Below are 18,938 nucleotides of genomic sequence, written 5' to 3'. Positions count from 1 at the left end.
TCTCTAGGATACACCTCCACACTAGCACGGCGTACTGAGAGTGGGACCGCTTTGCAGTGTCTAATGCTGGGACTACTCTATACACATTCAAGACTAGACACAGCCACTGAGTCCGCCGTTCCTTCTCCTGCAAGAATGTTATATTATAGATCCTTCGTCTATCAAGTCACCATACAACCTACACACTCGCCCATTCAGGCGTGACCGAGACAGCCCATGGATAGTCGTCTCAGCGCTTTGGACGGCGCAGCCTCTTCTTCAACGAATGTCAATCCATAACCACCAAAATGTAGTGATAATTATCCCTATACGAAGAAAATTCCTCTCCTTTCCCTCCATTGGGTACGCAGGACCTACACACTCGCATTTTCCGGAATCTGCCAGTTTCTCCACCGCATTTTAACTTTTCACAAACTAGACGGAATTTCCCGTAAAATTATCGCCATTTCTGCTCGTCACATTGCGTTTTACCCTGAATAGGGACGAGAACGTCCCCGTAGGACCAAAAGGGAAGTTTTAGGAGTCACAGGGACACATTTTGGAGCTTTAACCGTCTACACGGAGGACCCCGGAGCTTGTGGACCGCAGGCCCTTTAGGAAGAACAAGGCCAGGAGACTGTCTACACTGACTCACTTAAAGCTCCAGAGAAACGCAAATGGAACTCCACCTCAAGTCTGGAGAGCTCCTTGATCTCTTCAAGTCATTCGACTCTGGAAACAAGGGAGCGTTGAACAGAGCGGATCTATCGCACATCTTCGCCAATGTTCTCGGGAATAAACAGACGGATGAAGAAATTCAGGCCTTGATGCAACACATTGCCGGAAAGGATATCCAAGGGAACGATGTGGAAGCCATAGACTTTGCAATGTTTAAAGATCTCGTCAATAATACCCTCAAGAACCAACCAATTGAGGCTATACTAAGGGGCCCCTTCAAGAAGATTTCAGGAGGTAAAGGAGAGGTAACAATTGATGAGCTGCTAGACTTTGCCGGGAAAGCAGGAATTGAGAGCGGGAGCGACGCCAAAGTTCGGCTAATGGCGAGAATGCCTGATGGTAAAGCAAACTTTGAGGAGTTTTGCAAATGCGTCGCAAATGGGTAGTAATGGCGAGTATACGCAGTATAGGAGCCTGTGTATTCAGTGTTTGGTAGATGGAGTAATGGTATACCCTGGAACTACTCGTATGGGTAAGTATTGTAGAAGCATACCACGTCTATACAAGACGCAATGTATTTTATTAAACTACGAAGGGATGCAATCATTTACAGATGGTTAGACTGATATAGGTAAGTCTCATTTCAGACATTACACATTCTTTAGGCCCACAGGGATGGTTTAATAAATCGTAACAGGTTTTGTGTACATGGTTCTCATTACATGATCTTTGCTATTTGTGGACCCAGTGGAAGTTGGTGATTGGATAGACGAACTAATTTCTACTGACGTGAGTGTTGACTGTACTACTGAGGACTGTATTGATAGTTACTCCTGTTCTTCTGTGGATAGTCTCTCTGACGGTGAGCTAATTGTGAGGGAGGATGAATGGATGGATGAGGAATAGGTAGGAGACCCTCATGGATCTCAGAGGTTTGAAGATTTAAGATAGAGCCAAGAATGGTGGAGGATGAGTGGTGTGTTAACATTAAATTTAAGGTGTAGTGGAGATAAGGGACAATGTACCTGTGGCAGTGATATAACCGACCTAAAGGTCAAAAAGGAGACTAATATTGGTGGCGTCACTAACTTCATCAAATATACACACCATCTTGAAGGACACACCTTTAAGCTTAATATCACACTCAAAGATGGAGATCAGATAAGGGGAGGTTTTACAGCAAGAAGGGGACAGCCCATAAAAGACGTTGAAGAAGTTTCTGTTTATTACTGGAGTGGAAAACCGGATAAACCAATCCTCCTTGGAATTACCACTACTAGTGGTGATAGACAACCAAAGTACTATAGCAGAGGTGATGGATCAGGTCTGTCTTGGATGAATGCTCCAGTGGCTGATAAAAATCTGAATGAACAAGAAGCACTTGATGATCAAAATTGCCGAAGGAACCAAGCCGTCCCCTTTAACATAATAAGTTCTCAATTTGGTTCTCTTCTAAAAGAGTCTAAATCTAACTGTCTGAATAATTATAGAAGGATAGAACCTACAAGGCCACCTCCACCTTCCCCTCCAGGGAGTAACTATAGCGTAACAACTTATAATATAACCGGTCCTGCTGAGGATACAAAAATATCGAGGGTAACTTTACGTGGTGATTCTGTAAACATTACTTTCAGAAAACATGATGCAATTGAGAAAATAAGACTATATTCATATCAGGGTAGTGGAGACGTACCTCTTATGCTTGAGTTTAAACCAAAGAACGGAGGAGGTTCCACTTTTTATGAAAGTACAAGCCAAGATGGTAATAACTGGATAGAGGTTGGGGATGGTAAGTCAAAGAACTTTTATTCTGGAGATAAAGGTAATACTAAACCTACAGATGTCCTTTCTGAGAAACTTGACGAAGTATTATGCAAACAGTACAACAATGTTACTCTGGATATATCCTATGGTAAACATAATGGAGGTAATAGTCAACATTGTTGCAGCGATCATAAAGATGGTATATCTGTTACTAGTGGAGATATAAAGGTAAATGATGATACAAAGACTTCATACTACAAATACTCCTTACCTCAGGGACGACCTAATCTAGCTGGTATTAAGTATTACAATAATAGTGACAGGAAGAATATAAAAATAGGCGGACTGCCATTTTCTGGTTCTAATCCAATCAATGTCTATGCCTTTTCCTGTACAGGGGAAATTCCAGTTCTCATTTATGTCGACAGCAAAAGCGCTATTTCTAGAGGATGGTACAAAAAAGAGGATAATAGTGATAACTGGAAATGGATCTCTGAACTGATTGGTATAAAACCCACTGATTTTAAAGATCTAACTTGCGTTAAATGGAGGAAGCTCAGGAAACATCTGACAGGGCCTAGTTGTAATGGCTTATCAGACTGTTCTTACAACGGTAATACTCAAAAAGAAGCAGAAGATGAAGAACAACTTAAACAAGAAGAAAAGAGGGAACAGGAGAAACGAAATGAAGAAATAAAAAAACAAACTCTTCCACTTCCCCATGGAGCTCCTGTACCTGGACCCTCTCTAGGTACTGCAGACTCTAGTAGTTCCGGAAGTACTAGTGGAGTAAGATCCAGATCTTCTGGTGACACTGATTCACATTTACCTAAACATCAAACTCAACTACAGATAGTAGCGCAATCAGATCCGCAAAAAGTAACCATTGAACTCAAACACAAGCCACCTAATGACGGGAGTGTAAAAACTTATACAGGAGCTTCTACCGGAGGTAGGACTATTACTGTCACAAGAACTCCTGATCCTACTCCTGACTTCTGTAAATATACTCATATTCAAAATGGCGGACTACCGTTCGAACTAAAGGAAATACAAAGGGAAGATGACAGCAAGATAGATATTTTTGGACTCAATTTAAGAAGCGTCTCATCGGTTTCTGCATATTATTGGACTGGTAAAACGGAAAGAAACCCACTGTTGATTGATATTTCATATAGTGACGGGAAGTTTAAGTATTACGCTAATAGTAAAGGCAATAAATGGAATGTTACACAGGAGTATATAAAAACTGAAGCATCAGGTAAACTTAGTGACTCTCAACTGCTCAAGGAACTCACTCTTCTAAATTGTGAGATCAACGATGTTATTCAAATAGATGTTACTAGGATTCCAAACTCTGATCATACAGAAACTATATATTGTCATTATGGACATGATGACAGTTATAGTAAGAAAATAAAGGTTGAGGAAGTAAGTGATAGTGGAAGATTTGGAAACTATACTGCTTTTGTTCATACTCCAAATCCATCTATAAGGACGTTTAACATATCTGCATTCACCAAAAACGGTACTCCTATAACACTAAGTGGTCTTCGCCTACCTGTTAGAGATGCTAACAAAGTAGTTGTATATTTCTGTCGAAGAGAAGTTGATACTGGCACTAGTGCAAGGAATCCTCTTCTAATTTATCTACCGAATTCCGATCAGGGAGAGCACTGGTTTAAAAAACCTGAGGATAGTAGTAATGAATGGAAGCCAGCTTCTAGCTTAAAGAATAGTTATGAATCCGATTACACAAAGATCATTGAAATACTGGATGGACTAGAAAGTGCATGCAAACCACCGGAAGTCACTATAAACATTTATAACAGACTTACTGGAGGAACTCGCCATTATAACGAAACTAGCTGGGTTGATGTAGAGGATTCTTTAAACTCCAATATAAACGGTTTTACCGAATATACCCATAAGGCATATGGTATAAAAGGTAGCTACTTCACAGTTAATAAGTTCCAATGCGGTGAAAAGGATATTGAATGTGGGTTGGAAAGAACTGAAAAGGTCACTTCAGTTTCAGTCTTCTACTGGACTGCCTTGGAGACTGAGAAAAGGGGTAGACCTCTTCTTGTCAAGGTGGTCATAAAGAATCCTACCGGAGGAATAGTTAATGAGATGTACTATGAGAACATGGGTGTTGGGTCCGATGATAATACTCAGTGGCAATTGTGGATTCCACCAGGATATCCTAAGAATGCTCTGAAAGATAAACTTACTCTCCTAAATTGTGATCTAAACCATGTAGTAAACATAGATATTAGCAGGACACGTGGTAACTATTGTGGTCATAGGCATCACAATGCTAATAAAAAGGGTACTGTAAAGGAAGTATGTGAGAAGAACCTAGGAAGATACAAAGCCTTTGAACATAAGCCAAATGAGAAGGCTTATACTGTAAACTCTAATCCCAAGGCATTTCACATATCAGAGTTTACAAGTGGGAAAGACATAACACTTAATGGCCTACCAACACCTATTCTTGATGCTAAGAAAGTTGTTGTCTACTTCTGTGGTAAGATTCCCCTCTTGGTTTATATATACTCTAATGATCTTATGACTGGTCCTGAGAAATGGTTTCAGAGTGAGGATGGAGGAGGTACTTGGAGATCTGCTTCTACCTTGAATGGAAACAATGGCGCTAACAATGACGCCATCGTCGGCCTTCTGGACACTCTTAACAGCCCATGCAAACCCTCTTCTATCACCATAGACATTTATAAGAGAAGTTCTTCTGGAGCAACATATCATCAATATACTGATACAAGTTCCAGAAGAGTGATTACTGTAACAGGTGTCAGGAATAGCTCACCTGGCTTCATTGAGTATAGACATGCAATTCTTGGAAGGACTACATTTACCATTGAGAAGTTCCAATATAATGAAAAGCCTGTTACAGGTGGTTTGAGTGTACCCATGAGTAAAGTGGAGGAAGTCTCCGTATACTATTGGTTCCCTCTGGAAACTATGGAGTATATGGACAAGAGTAGACCCCTTCTTTTCAAGGTTACCCTGCACGGTGGAGATGAAAAATGGTATGAAAATAACGCTGAATGGAAAAGTGCTGAAGGATCTGGAATATTTTCTCCAGACAATTTCCAAAAGAAACTTCAGATGCTCAATTGCAAACTCAACTATGCTGTAATAATAGATGTCGGTAAGGCTACTACCACAGAATATGATGCTTGTGATGATGATATGAGTCTGGATAGGTTTCATAGTAATGATAAGATGAAGGTTGAAAAGGATGATACTCTCGGCAGTGAACTTGGTAAATTCGTGGTTTATACTCACAAACTAAAGGATAATAATTCATCTGGTACCAAGTTTCATATAGTATCTTTTAAGAATGGGTCTCATATAATGAATCTAAATGGAGTGGTAACTCCAGTTCTGGATGTGGACGTTGTGAAAGTATACTTTTGCTCAAAGGAGCGAGATAAGCCCCTCCTAATATACTATCATATCTCTAATGGAGGATCACCTGAACATCACTGGCATCAGAATAATGGTGATACTACTACTGGTAAATGGGAACCTGCAGAAAATGGTTTATCCGACAACACTGATCCAGATTCTCCAGAAAACCACAGAAAGATCCTCAATGTAATCAATGGTCTTCCAACTAAATGCAAACAGAGTACTCCTCCTACTGCTCTTACTTCTGATTCTCCTCCCTCTCCTCCACCTTCTGCTGAACTTCCTCCTGAAGCATCTCCTTTTGTTGAAACTGCCGCTACTGCTACTGGTCTTGGTGTAATATTTGGATCATCCTCAGGTACTCTTGCAGGAACTGGTTCTCTTACTGGACTTGGTTGGTGGATGTTTAAACGTTCTAAAGGAGATCCTTGGGTTAGACAGATTTAATGGCTGTCTATGGACTCTCCAGTATGGAGACTAGGGAATCTATACTGAGCAGTTGGTCTTAATTTGTTGGTTGACTACCTTGTTGTTGGTTCAGGAAATATCTGTGGATTTCTTGGTATCTCTATAAGAAGAATTTCCGTTATAGATACCCATGAATTTGCGATAACAGGGATTGTTGGTTAGCCAAAGACCATTACACTCATGGACAAACTATCAGCATTATGGGTTATAAACTATAAATAGGCCTATACATACACGAGTACTAGGACAATGTGGCTCATTAACACGGTACTTACTCATTCTATTCACTTGAGTGTTCAAAGAATGACGAGAATAATGCACAGCATGAAGGGAGTTTTATGGAAGGAGGAGCATCAACTCCAGACTAGGCAGTGAACATAGCGATTTCTCATCATAATTCAATGGATCAGAACGATGGATTTGTATTTAAAATGGTGTATGGAATGGGAAAGTGGGCTTTAGCCACTGGTATGGATGGGACCAGATTCAGACCACCTAGCAGGGTAAACGATGGAAGACTTTACCAGGCATATTTCAGAATACCAAAAACATCTATTCGAGACATTCTGGGCCACCAATCAACTCTTCTTATGGTGCACCTGCATTGGAGGCTCCTGGTCTCGCTGGGCCATCTTCCCGGGAACTTTTGCATTCCAGGCACAATTCTACATCTAAACAGCTTCCTTCTCTGGTACATACCGGGAAGAGAAGACTGTCTTCAGTCTACACATTCACATGCCCCATGCATTCCAAGGAAGAAGAATGAACATATTCAGACCAATTAACTGGCACTTAAAGATGGATTTTTCGTGGGTTTTCCTCTTCCTTGTTTCTGTACACATTTATGGTCACGTTGGTTGTGTGGAGACCAGAGGAGGCACAGAAGGAAGATACACGGGACCAGAAGCCATTAAATTAGACGTTGCAAAGAAGCCCAGTGTTAGATATTTTGATTCTAAAGATGTGACTGTTGGTGGACTGAACTTTAAAGAGTATGAGCCAAAACCCGGCGTCAATGTGACTGCAGTTCTTCATTCTTCCTCCACCCTGCTGAACATAGAAGCTCCCCGCAGGCTTAAGAATGTCCAAATTTCTGACCAAGAGGGTGTAAACCTGCTGGTGATAACGACAACTGGCTATGGATCCGACGAGAAACTCTTCTTTGAGTTCCAGGGTTCGGACTATGTAAGCATTTCAAAGGGATCATTTGAGAGCAGAATAGAGAAGTTGAAACTACCAGGTGCTCAAACTACCGAGGAATCCCAGAGCATTACTGCATTTGACCTTGAAAATACAAGCATGAACAGTTTACGTATCATCAAAGACAACTTCAGCGGTATAGAGACCGTATCGTACAGCCTTAAAACTCCAGTTGGGATCGTTCGCTCTGGCAAAGACATCATTTGGTTTGGAACTGACGGCACATGTTCACTCGTGGAGACATTTTCAGACGGCAAGGACCTCCTGCTAAAGATACTCGTCAAGACTGTGCTCCTCGCTGGCCAGACCCCTGATCAAACCTACGCAATGTACTTTATGAAGGTGGGCAACGAATGGAAAAGACTCTACCAACAGGAGTTTGATGATAGATTGGAGAAGATGAAGGCAAAGGATATGAAACCTTCAAATTTACGCAAATAATCTATAAAGTTGGAATGAAATGCAGTGGATTGGCAGGTCGAATTATACTGCAATAGGTCTATATCCTAAATGGATTATCTACCCTGCTAAATCCTACAGCCTCTTTCTCTCCATAGATTGAGAATCTTCAGGCCTTGCAGTAGAAGTTATTCATCAACTTATGGAGTAGCTCATGCTCCGGATTACCCGATTCCCAGGTATACAGCATACAAGTCTGCAGGGAATTCCGAGGGTAACCCTTTACAATGCAGTTACCATTTAAACACTCATTAGAGTCACAATTTAAACTAAAGGTTTAGCGAATGTAGTTGTAAAATAGGTGACTGTGGCACCAGAACAGGATAATGCAGAGTCTCACAAAGTGGACAAGAATTACTCTGCTTAAACACGTTAGATCCTGAAATGCACACTTGGATTTTAAACTGACACTGGGCTAGAATGCAGTCATTATACTCGTACCTACAAGGGAATTTATGCAAGACTGGGCAGTGTGGCTACCTCTCCAGGTGTAGCCTGTAGTCAGTTACTGTAAAACTGGGAGTCTTGCATACCCTAAATGGTTAATGGGACGCCTCTAAATTTTGACAATTGCCCATTCACCCATTCAGTGGACAATACAAATCACAAATTCCATCTCCTGACCTCTACAAGGATCTAGAATGGAAGAGTATAAGGGTAAACTTGCCAGTGTCAGCTGTGCAGCCTCTTTGGGCTTTAATTTTTACTTTTATGAATGTTACTATACAATACCCTGTTCTCTATATACTAACTAGGCTGTCATACGGGTGTCCTATATGGATGGTTTATCCTTGCAGATCCTACAATCTCTTCAGGAGTCAAAAGATGTCCTTCTATAGTCTGTTCATAGATGAATAATGGATGGTGTACCATACCCCTGGAAGAATGGTGGGAATATGCATGCAAGGATACTACCATTAATTGAACATAGACACTCTAATGGAGTATGAACAAAAGATGCAGAATTATGGAACTGCATTATATCCATAGGGAGTGTCAATGAAGAGCTACTGAGAACCTTTCTTCTTTCCAGATTGTCCAGTAGAAGTGGTACCATCAGCTTGCTGAGTTCCTGAAGATTCTTGAGAAGCTTTAGGTGGAGTAGCAGGTGATAGATCCTTTAATTTCTTAAGCTTAGCATTATGATCCTCGTTACCATTCTTCCACTGGTCTCCATCCTTCTTAAAGTGTTTTATACCAGCATTGGTAGAAATTAAAAGTACTTATGACTTTCCCTTGGATGACAATGTTGCAGATAGGAACTTTTGATAATCTTCATCTTTCTTCCATAGTTCCTTATTACCATCCATAACAGTAGTAATCTTGGAAGTATCCTTTGGATAATACTCCTTCTTCTCCACTTCATTCCTACTAGCTCTGAGAATATCCACTTTAGACTCATCTGGACTGGCAAGATCAAGAGTACCATATGTTACAGATCCTCCCATCAGTGGTATAAACTTATCATCAAATCCTTTTTCATCGACCTCATTCCATGTTTCACCAACTTTCTCAAAGTATTTAAACTTCTCAACACCATTGTCATTAATTTCTAGGTAGAGAACCACTTCATTTCCAGTTGTATAAGATCCCACTAATTGGCACTTTTCCTCTCCAACGGCTGTAAAAGGCGGGGTCTCTCCATATACAACAGATGTTATGAGGACACCATCCTTAGGGGTAATTTCACTGAATACTACTCCATTACTATCTTTTATGTCCATATTTACCTTTGATTCATCAGGTTTGGTAAGGTCTAAAGTAATGGGAGTAGTAGTAGTCTGTCTGGTTGAACGGCACGAGAAGTTCCCTTCAATGCATTAAGTTTCCTTTCGTGTTCTTCCTTGTTATTCTCCCACTTACTACCATACTTATGGAGGAAAGCGGTCCTATCCTTAAATTTCACTCCGTACCAGACTATTGCAAGGCTGGGCTCCTCACCATCAAAGTACAGGAGGACAGAGGAACAAGAACCGAATATACCACTGGACCATATAGTCTCATTTCCATACTTGAGTGTTTTAGGATAGTATAGACTATCTTAATTTGTTTGTCATTCTTGTACTCTTTTTTCTCATTATGGTCAGTCCAATGGATTTGCCAACTACAAACTCTGCATGCACAGGGATTATGAATGTAAAATGTTTAAAAATATTTATCCCGATAGAGTTTATTAAAAGTATCTCAGGAATCTTCCTAGAGTTTATGGTATAGATAGCGTCTTCCATAGTAGGCATTCATTCCACCTTTTTGGTGTCATTCCAGACCTTGATGGAGGAGAGAACCATTCCAGTCTTGTCGTAGCAAATGCAGAGTACCTCTTTGACGTCCTTTTCTGCAAAGGTGTCCTTGTTAAAGATCCACAGGGATCTCAGCTCTCCGGCAAACTTTGGCTTTGGAAAGAGTTCCAGATCTGTCTTTGGCCTCAAGAGTTTCTGGACCATTGTGGACCTGTCATAGCATCTCATCAAGAGTTGGTATGGGTTCTCGGTTGCCTTGTTACCATCTGCTTTATGCATTCCCTGGTCCCCCTCCAAAAAGTGCTCTGGGACGTAGCTTGGACAGTGGAATCCTACACTGTTTGTACCGTCAATAGTGTGAGCGCATTTTCTTCCAGAATCCTTACCATTCTCATCTACAAAAATACCTTCCTTTGTGCCGCAGCCAGGCAGATTGTGAGACTTGTATCCTGGGTCTATTGCTATTACTGCATATGGCTTTCCGCTCTTCTTCCAGTCTCCCTTTACATCATGGCTACAGATAAAGTAGAGCGGTTTAACATGGTCGCCCTTGATCATTTTATCTTGATCCAATACTATCTCTAGGTCCACATCAGTCTCTGGTTTCTTGAGTATGCTGATTCCTCTAGCTGCAAACTCCTCTCCGAATTGCACAGTCTCAATGGTCCTGGGATCCATAAATCCATCACTCACATTTTTGTAGACGACATTCTTCCCATTTGGGAACAGGGTCGGCTGGGATGATCCAGAATCCTCAAAAAAGTCCTTGCACGAAATCTTGATACTGCTCCTGCCACCGGCTTGTACCATGTAAAAGAGAGACTTTCCACCTTCATCAACCTTGTCTTTTACAATGACTTTGCCATCATTGCCAATTTCAGTCTCCTTGTTGTGAAGGTACATCCTCATCACCTGAGATGGGTTTAGTATTCCTTCACTCTTTTCGGCATCTACCTTCTTCAACATGTAAACTGGGTTGAATCTTATAGCACCATCTTTTATGGTAATATTCTGCTTGGCCTCAGCTATGCTTACAGAGACTGACATGTCATTGCCTTGGCTCTTGACAGGCCTGTAGTAGCAGTCCTTGCAGCTCCCCTCAGGGTCATCAGACCTCTCAAAGAACTTGTCGTCGAATGCCAAAACATTATCATATCCAAAATGCTCAAGTGGTGTAGCCACCAACGACTGTACAGTGCCCGAAGAAAAGAGAGTGCATGTCTTGTTGTCGGGGTCCAGAGACTCGGAGTCATAAAAGTTGCATAGGGGAGAGACTGTAATATCCATCCAGGTGGTTTTATGACCGTCATCCTGAGGAACCTTGGTGTAGCACGAGACCGTAACTGTTTTGTATGACGACGATGTTGATAGGTCTAAAATTTTCAGCGAGTTGGTCATTCTCGTCAGTTTTGGATCCCTCACAATGTCACTCATCTTCACGACTTTGTTTCCCAGGTAAACTTTATTGAGACAGTCCTTTGGGTATATGCCATCTGGTACGTCTACCAATATTTTTGCGTCATCTTCGGTTCTAATTTGAACCAGACTTTCCTCCTCTCCAGAACGGTTCACCTTTGTGGCAATATTGGTGGAATTATTCAGTCCGGGAATCGTGTTCACGTAAGGCGCAAGATATACCAACTTCTTTCCAGGGTTACTTTCACAGGTTACTTGTAAACCACGTGCATCCACATTAACGATCTTCCCATCTCCCAAATCAATGGTGTGTCTCTTTTCATAAAGTTGCTGTTTAACTACAACATCAGTCATATCGTAGTATTTGACACCTGTAACAGGGTTGACTATTGTTTTCATGTGAGATGGGAAAAAGTGACGTCGGTAATTAACAAGGGCATAAGTGTTTTTACACTCTGTGACAGTATTAACTCCCGGTCTCACAAACTTGAAGTAAGTCAAACCCTTGCTTTTCGGCCAAAACTTCTCATCGTCCAATATTATTACATCGTCTTCAGGTTTGGCTTTAGGTTTGGGAATGATGTTTATTTGTACCGTGGCAAGAAGCTCTGATTCAGATGTCCCGCCCTTAGAAACACAGTCAAAGTGCATTCTCACTATATCCTTGCGTGTTGCAGGTTTGCTGTAATAAAACGTATGAACGCCTCCTCTTGTAAAGATCTTGATTTCAGGAACAGAATCCTTTATTTTCTTAGATTCCCTCTCCCGTTTGAGGTTCTTTTCGTCTGACTCCACAAGGCTGTTTTGCACGTAATAAGCTCCATTTGGAACTGGCATGAGCGTTCCAGGTTCTTTGCCATTCGCGGATGGACACTGTGCAGAAAAGTATTGGTACGGATACAAATCTACATCGTAGTGAACAGAATCCCCCTGCTTTATTGAAGATGCCAATTCCATATGTTCCGCATGTTTCTTATCATTGCCCGTCCATCTTACAAACTTCCCCGATTGTGCCTCAAGCACATTCCAGGTGCAAAGTACGTAGAGTCCTACCATTCCAAATACCTTCATCTTGGCGTTTGGTCAGAACAAGTGCATGTACAAATCAGAGTTATTACCTCAGTAGACTAAGACTATAGCGATATTGATAGAACCTTGCGATTATAGTCTAATGATAAATATATTCTGATTTGGATATATGCGCATAAAGACGGCCAGATCCATGTCTCCTATGAGCATGTCTGAATCAGGTCTCGCGAATAGAGACGCCAGACACGAGATCGTGTACGTCACGGTCTAAGGTCCTCTAATTTGCAAAGTGCTACAACACTCTGTCCTGTAAAGGCGACCTATGGAGGCTAGACGACCGTAGGGAATCTCTAGAATGAGCCCAGAGAATAGAGAAGTGGACAGTATGAAGAGTGAGAGTTCATACTCTCCCTAGAGACACACAATCCGCAGACCAAAGACATCTCAATTTCTCCATAAACCTTACTAATGTTCGACTCAATTGAGAACCCAAATAAACAGACTACAATTTACAATACACATTCCGAGAATGTCCTCGATGCTACATTAAAGTGGTCTGTAGAATTAGGAGTTCTTGTGGCCCAAAATCCAAATCAACGAGTGATTTCCTGGTTACCTCCACTGGGTTCTACAAATTGCATGTTTTGAGAATGACAATGGCCGGACCAACATGAATAAAACAATACCTGGTCGTTAGCGATAAGTTCTACTGATCCATTAGAGTACCTTATGAACTTGCGAGAGGGTGCAGTTTGGACTAAAAAGTAGAAATCATAGTCACCAAGTGGGTGTTTGGATTCAATCCACTTGAAAATGTCCTCCATGACCGAATTTTCACCAAAACCCTGGATTATCCTGTCTGAACTATTAACCTTGATAGCGACCTTGATTGCATCATTTCCAAAAGTTTCTTCCTTCTTTGGCTCAATTGAAACGTGTTCATCGAGACGGACTCCGCCAGTGGTTGGCCAGTCGTGTGATACCGACTTGGACTCTCCATTTTTGTAGAGAAACGATTTTGGCGCATCTTCATCCAGAGAATCATTTGCAATCTGTGAAGCACTGAGATAAAACTGGTGACTTTGCAGGTTTTTAAATCTATTTGGTTCAGGCTCCGGCAGTCTCAGATTGTAATTTGTAGGAGTCACAATGAATACAACGCCGTCCTTATTTTCTAAAATATCCGACAAATGGCTGTAGAGCCAACCTGATTCTACCGGTATAGGACCCCGTCTCAGACTGTCAAGGATGTACCTGTAGGTTTTGCCTTGTTTACAACAACACATACCACTGTCCAGAAGCCAGCTTCCTAATTGGAAACCAATGCGCTTGTATATTACATATAAAACCGATATTATCACTAAATAATGCGCAAGTAAGATACGAAAAACTCACCTTTCAAACATTTTTAACGTCAACTGCCTTAAAGAGAGATAAGTACAACTAATTTCACGTATCATTAAAGCGTTTTGAAGGACCTGTAGAATTTTGCATAAATACAGTGGATGATAGAGATACCGTGACATTAAAGTGACCTGAATCCGCAGAATTTCCATAACCCAGAATTTGGTTAGAGTCGCCTAAACTCATTTAAATGCGGGAATGTACAAACCTTTGGAGTTCAACAGTCTAGTCTCCTCAGAATCTAGCATTCTCGAAATTTCCATAAGTTCCTCTTCTGATACCAAAGGGCCCTAAAGTGAATGAATGAGAGCAGAGGCAAATTATGGACTAAGTAGCATTAATAAAGTCAGAGTTTTCAGAATGGAATGAGTTTTTTTCACAAGTGTGCATAAGTCCTAGCATTCCAGTACACCAACAAGAGAGGAGTCTAGAGGGAGTGTCTAATGGGAGAGAGTTGTCCTGCTATACAGCAGCATTAAATTAACATCGTTAACAATCTAATTATCTGTCTTGTAGCACTTCTATTTGGGTTGAAGAAGAAGTTATACGCTTCAGTTCCAACACCTCCACTGGTGAGGCCCTCTGCTACATAACCTGCTATATCTCCTGCAGAAGGTCCTTCACTATTTCCCTTTATTTTCTTCAAAAGTTTAAGAATCTTAGAAGAGTCATCATTATCTAATTCATCTTCAACTGTTGGAGTCCATTCATTACTTGCTTTTGAAACTCTCTTGATCCATGCACTATCCAATGAAAAGTAAATTAGGAGAGGTCCGCTTTTTCCTCCGTCCTTAGGGTACCAATACACGTAAACATCAGATATATCCCTTGTTATTGGAATGCTGTTAATACTATCCTGGCCATTCTTTAGTCTTCCAACAAAGCCTCCAGGAGTATGAGCGACTCTTTTGTAATCTTTCACAGTTTCAGAGTGTAGAGTAATGGCATTCTGTTGTTTACAGGCGGAACAATCGTAAGATTCGTTACCCTTCTTAGAAATATCTAAAATATGGGCAGAATGACATCTGCAACTTTCATTTTCAAGAAGATTTAGGAGACCACTAGATTTTATTCCGGCAGGATTCCAAGAATCCTCAGCAACGGCACCTTTATAATAATCATCTCCAGATCCTAATCGCACTACTATTGGCTTATAATTACTGTCACCTCCCCAGCAGTATACTGTGACGCTTTCATATCTAGAGAGATCAGGAGGAAATCCATTCTGAGGAATAGTAGAATATTGAATGCCTTTAATCTTTACCTTGGGATCTTTTGGTTTGTGCTCCAGTTTTTCGTATCCAGAGAGATTAGGAGGGTTTACAGTGAGAGTTATCTCTACCTGTTCATTAGTTAGATCATCCGTATAATAGTAAGTGTTTCCAATGATAATATCAATGGCGGGAGATTTAGGGTAACCATCAAAATCAATAGTGACACTATTAGTCATGCTACATCTTCACTCACCATTATATCACACTAGTCCCTCCACTTGTTACTCTCTATCCTACTCGCTCCTTCATTCTTCAATGGTAGTACTCCATTAATGTCTCAACTGGTGTGAGCAGAATAGTCAGTATGGATGAATGGGACATTCTCCTATGAACCAAAAGTTCACAAGTGGACCTATGCATACCCAATATGGTACATTCTTTAAAAACTCTAGGATATCCGTATCTAACCCAAGGATCTCCTTTATAGCGATTAAATGCCCACCAACCAAATCCAGTAATAGAACCAGAAACTACAGTGGCAGAAGCAGAGCCCCCGAAAATTACTTTCCAATCATTATTAGAAGAGTTTTCATGAGAACCTCCATGACCACCTTTACCATGAGCTTCAGCTTTAGGAGTTTCAGCAACATTAGAGGTTAGTCCAGTTTCAGTAGCAGCTTGAGCTTCATCACTAGCATCAGGAGGTTGAGTAGTAGGAGCAGAAGTATGAGGAGAATGACCTTCTCCAGAAGTAGCAGATGTAGTAGCAGCACCTAGTTGAACTGGGAGTCGTGCTAGAGCATTAACTGCTTGAGCAGGAGCACTAAGTAATGTTTGACCAATACCTCTAGCAACAGCTTCTTGAATATCAGACAAAAATGAACCAAATGACCAACCAAGTAACCAACTAGATTCTCCTCTCCCTGGACTACTAGCAACATTTTGAGTATTTTCACAAGTTTCACCAGAAGGTTCTCTATATCCAGGAAAAGGACCGACAGGACTAGCAGGACCAAACCCTTTTTTCTTTTCTGGATCGTTCTCATCACCGTCACCTTCGTGAGATGAGTCTCCAGTGTCTTCATCAGATTCTTCATCATTCTCACTATCTGCCTCTTCGTCATCTTCACCAGAGCCTTGTTCTTCCGTACGATCTTCAGGTTCAGTACGTGATAGCCCTTGTCTAGCAGCATCTTGAGTGCAGGCTTGAAATTGGGTACCATGTTTATTTAACACCCCTCCAAGTGCAGTCCATTGTTTACAGTCAAGATTACGACCTTCTATGTTCTTCTGCTTGATGCTCTTAAGTGTGCGAGGTATTCTTAGCCATCGTTTATTCTCACCACCCTTGCTTTGCATCCTATACCATCCAGAAGTTCTAGTGTCCGAATTATTGTTAACATAGATAAGCACTGGATTATTACCTGAGTAGAATGTGTAAATATCTACTGGACCAGTCATGGGAAAACCCAGTTTGTTGGATTGGATGTGTTTTCTCTGATTCTCATCACCATTATGATAAAACTTTATATCAGCTAATTTTGAACCACCACCAACGGAATGCTTGTAAACTTTAATTGGTTGCCCTGAATTGCCACTTAATGTCACATCTTGGGTAGTGACAGTGACTCTCCTATTACCACCCTTACCTGCATGCTCGCTGCAACAATATGTATGATCCGACGATGTAGATCTATCATGGGATAAATCAACTGTCACTCCATTATGGTACTGACAAGCGAACCCGTCCAACTTGTTGGTAAGAGCTTCAGTGGGTTTACCATCACTATTATATAATCCATTTCCACCATCTTCTCCCCAACTCTGACCGTCTTTAGTTTTGCTATAATACCATCTATAATCTCCATTCCGTAATTTAAAGTTAAGCATAAGGGGTACATTACCATTTACGGGTGAGGAATATAATTTTATTCCGTCAAGGGCATCAGTAGGAATATCGATACCACCAATTTTGTTCTTTTGATATTCTACTCTAGAAATCCCCGTACCTAGACCATTAAGCTTATACTCTGTTCCTATATGATCACTTCCGGGGAGTGTATATGGTTTAACAAACTCTACACCCTTTTCTTTTGCACAGTTTGAAGTTGTGCCTATGCCCTTTGTAATATCATCCAGAACAAACGGTATGACATTGTGTAGAGCACAATTTTGATCGTCCAATAAGGCCTGTAGGGATGCTCCTCCTGTGTGACTGGCATCCTTTTTCCAGATGCGTGTATCATTCTCACCATCCTCAGACCTTTTATAGTAAATTTTCTGTGCATCATATTTTATAACCTCAATAAGGAGAGGTTTTTGAAAAGCCTTATCGCCACTCCAGTAATAGATGGAGACGCTCATAACATCTTCAATCTCATCTCCTTCAAGACTTTCACCTCCATCTAGGTCTTTCTGAAGGGTGAAAGCTGTTTTATTGGAATGGGTGTAAGCAACAAAGTCCGTAACATTTTCAATAGTATCATCCTTCTTGGCTTCTATACTGTCGGGTCTAATAGTACATTTACACCCTTGTCTATCTTCTCCACATTTTTTATCTATTTCTAACTGCAATGTTTTGCCATCATCTTCACTCATCCTCCATTCTTAACCCTATCTTTAAATCTTTTCAAAACTCTGAGATCCATGAGTAGTCTCAATGCGACCAAAGGGAGCATACAGTAGAGATAGACTCCCTCACAACTAGCTCACTGTTTGGCGGTATGGAGGATCCTGTCATTATAGACACTATAAAGATTCCTTATGGACTCCATTCTTGCCATCTCAATATGGTCCAAAGTCCAGAATAGACATGTAAACACCGAGTGTATCATAATGGTAATAGCCATCCTTACATGCTTTGGAGATACGGAAACTCATATCCTGCTACTGTTGCATTATACAACTCGATGTTTTAGAGTTAGTATAACTCCTATATTCATTACACTCACAGTTTCTTATGCTCACCCATCTTCTGATAAACTCACAATTCTTTCAGTACAAGAATCTAGTTGATATACTGAGAATGGAGAATACACTGGCTTCCATATGTCGCCTGTGCTCCTATACTGCTGTTATTGCATTATAGAAGTCGATGAGAGAATCTCATAATGGTAACTCGTTCACCTAAGGATGAATTCGCATCACTATTCCACTCGTTACACTCATTCCATAGTGATCTACTACCTAGTCTCCGACGTCGGTAGGTCATTCTTCCTTCCGTTGCACTCCAGTAATGACCTTAATCCTACTATACGGAAGAGCTCCTGCTAGTCGCTCATGCTCCTCCTAGCTCCACTAGTAAAATGAGAGTCTATAAAGATACTCCTAATAAGTCTAAGAAAGACACTAATGGAGAAGCTCCTATACTCTGTATACTCGCCATAGTCTCTAGCCATCCGCTTTGCTACGGACAGGATGCTCCTGTATGGACTCCCTTTGGTCGTCCATTCATACACACCTCCAGCAGTCCCGTGGACGATTTCTGGCCTACCAGCAGCTCCAAATCCTCTTCTAACACCATAGACACATTATTTAAATCCTAAAATGCGCCATAAATTGGCCATCATGGAGACCATCCCTGCCAAGGCCTACTGGGCCGCTCTGCAGCTGCAATATGCTCCTTAAAAACCTCCATTCACTCCATAAACGC

The 18,938-nt window shown here is 41.1% G+C and overlaps 8 protein-coding genes across 8 annotated transcripts, besides 2 other annotated features; 3 read left to right on the top strand and 5 right to left on the bottom strand.

Moving 5' to 3' along the window:
- Window positions 1–363: 363 nt before the first annotated feature.
- On the top strand, window positions 364–1,222 carry BEWA_001830 (hypothetical protein). The gene has a single exon (XM_004830385.1). It carries the CDS (start codon window positions 657–659, stop codon window positions 1,101–1,103), a length of 447 nt encoding a protein of 148 aa, XP_004830442.1. The 5' UTR covers window positions 364–656; the 3' UTR covers window positions 1,104–1,222.
- A 404-nt stretch (window positions 1,223–1,626) lies between these two features.
- On the top strand, window positions 1,627–6,303 carry BEWA_001820 (hypothetical protein; the record flags this gene model as incomplete). The annotated part of the gene is made up of 1 exon (XM_004830384.1): window positions 1,627–6,303. The coding sequence occupies one exon, from the start codon at window positions 1,627–1,629 to the stop codon at window positions 6,301–6,303; it is 4,677 nt and encodes a 1,558-aa protein (XP_004830441.1).
- Window positions 3,044–3,126: a sequence feature (CT-rich).
- Window positions 6,080–6,144: a sequence feature (GA-rich).
- Window positions 6,304–7,122: 819 nt separating the features above from the next.
- BEWA_001810 (signal peptide-containing protein) lies at window positions 7,123–7,965 on the top strand (the record flags this gene model as incomplete). Its single annotated transcript, XM_004830383.1, has 1 exon — window positions 7,123–7,965. One exon carries the CDS (start codon window positions 7,123–7,125, stop codon window positions 7,963–7,965), a length of 843 nt encoding a protein of 280 aa, XP_004830440.1.
- A 1,241-nt stretch (window positions 7,966–9,206) lies between these two features.
- On the bottom strand, window positions 9,207–9,707 carry BEWA_001800 (hypothetical protein; the record flags this gene model as incomplete). The annotated part of the gene is made up of 1 exon (XM_004830382.1): window positions 9,207–9,707. One exon carries the CDS (start codon window positions 9,705–9,707, stop codon window positions 9,207–9,209), a length of 501 nt encoding a protein of 166 aa, XP_004830439.1.
- Window positions 9,708–10,220: 513 nt separating this feature from the next.
- On the bottom strand, window positions 10,221–12,710 carry BEWA_001790 (hypothetical protein; the record flags this gene model as incomplete). Its single annotated transcript, XM_004830381.1, has 1 exon — window positions 10,221–12,710. One exon carries the CDS (start codon window positions 12,708–12,710, stop codon window positions 10,221–10,223), a length of 2,490 nt encoding a protein of 829 aa, XP_004830438.1.
- A 499-nt stretch (window positions 12,711–13,209) lies between these two features.
- BEWA_001780 (hypothetical protein) lies at window positions 13,210–14,320 on the bottom strand (the record flags this gene model as incomplete). The annotated part of the gene is made up of 6 exons (XM_004830380.1): window positions 13,210–13,296; window positions 13,355–13,922; window positions 13,957–14,028; window positions 14,064–14,146; window positions 14,187–14,248; window positions 14,281–14,320. The coding sequence occupies 6 exons, from the start codon at window positions 14,318–14,320 to the stop codon at window positions 13,210–13,212; spliced, it is 912 nt and encodes a 303-aa protein (XP_004830437.1).
- Window positions 14,321–14,547: 227 nt separating this feature from the next.
- Window positions 14,548–15,522, bottom strand: BEWA_001770 (hypothetical protein; the record flags this gene model as incomplete). Its single annotated transcript, XM_004830379.1, has 1 exon — window positions 14,548–15,522. The coding sequence occupies one exon, from the start codon at window positions 15,520–15,522 to the stop codon at window positions 14,548–14,550; it is 975 nt and encodes a 324-aa protein (XP_004830436.1).
- A 76-nt stretch (window positions 15,523–15,598) lies between these two features.
- Window positions 15,599–17,884, bottom strand: BEWA_001760 (hypothetical protein; the record flags this gene model as incomplete). The annotated part of the gene is made up of 1 exon (XM_004830378.1): window positions 15,599–17,884. The coding sequence occupies one exon, from the start codon at window positions 17,882–17,884 to the stop codon at window positions 15,599–15,601; it is 2,286 nt and encodes a 761-aa protein (XP_004830435.1).
- Window positions 17,885–18,938: the final 1,054 nt, after the last annotated feature.

The sequence above is a fragment of the Theileria equi genome, chromosome 3 (assembly GCF_000342415.1).
Source record: "Theileria equi strain WA chromosome 3, complete sequence".
NCBI classification, from domain to species: Eukaryota; Apicomplexa; class Aconoidasida; order Piroplasmida; family Theileriidae; genus Theileria; species Theileria equi.
This window is presented reverse-complemented; position numbering and strand designations above follow the sequence as displayed.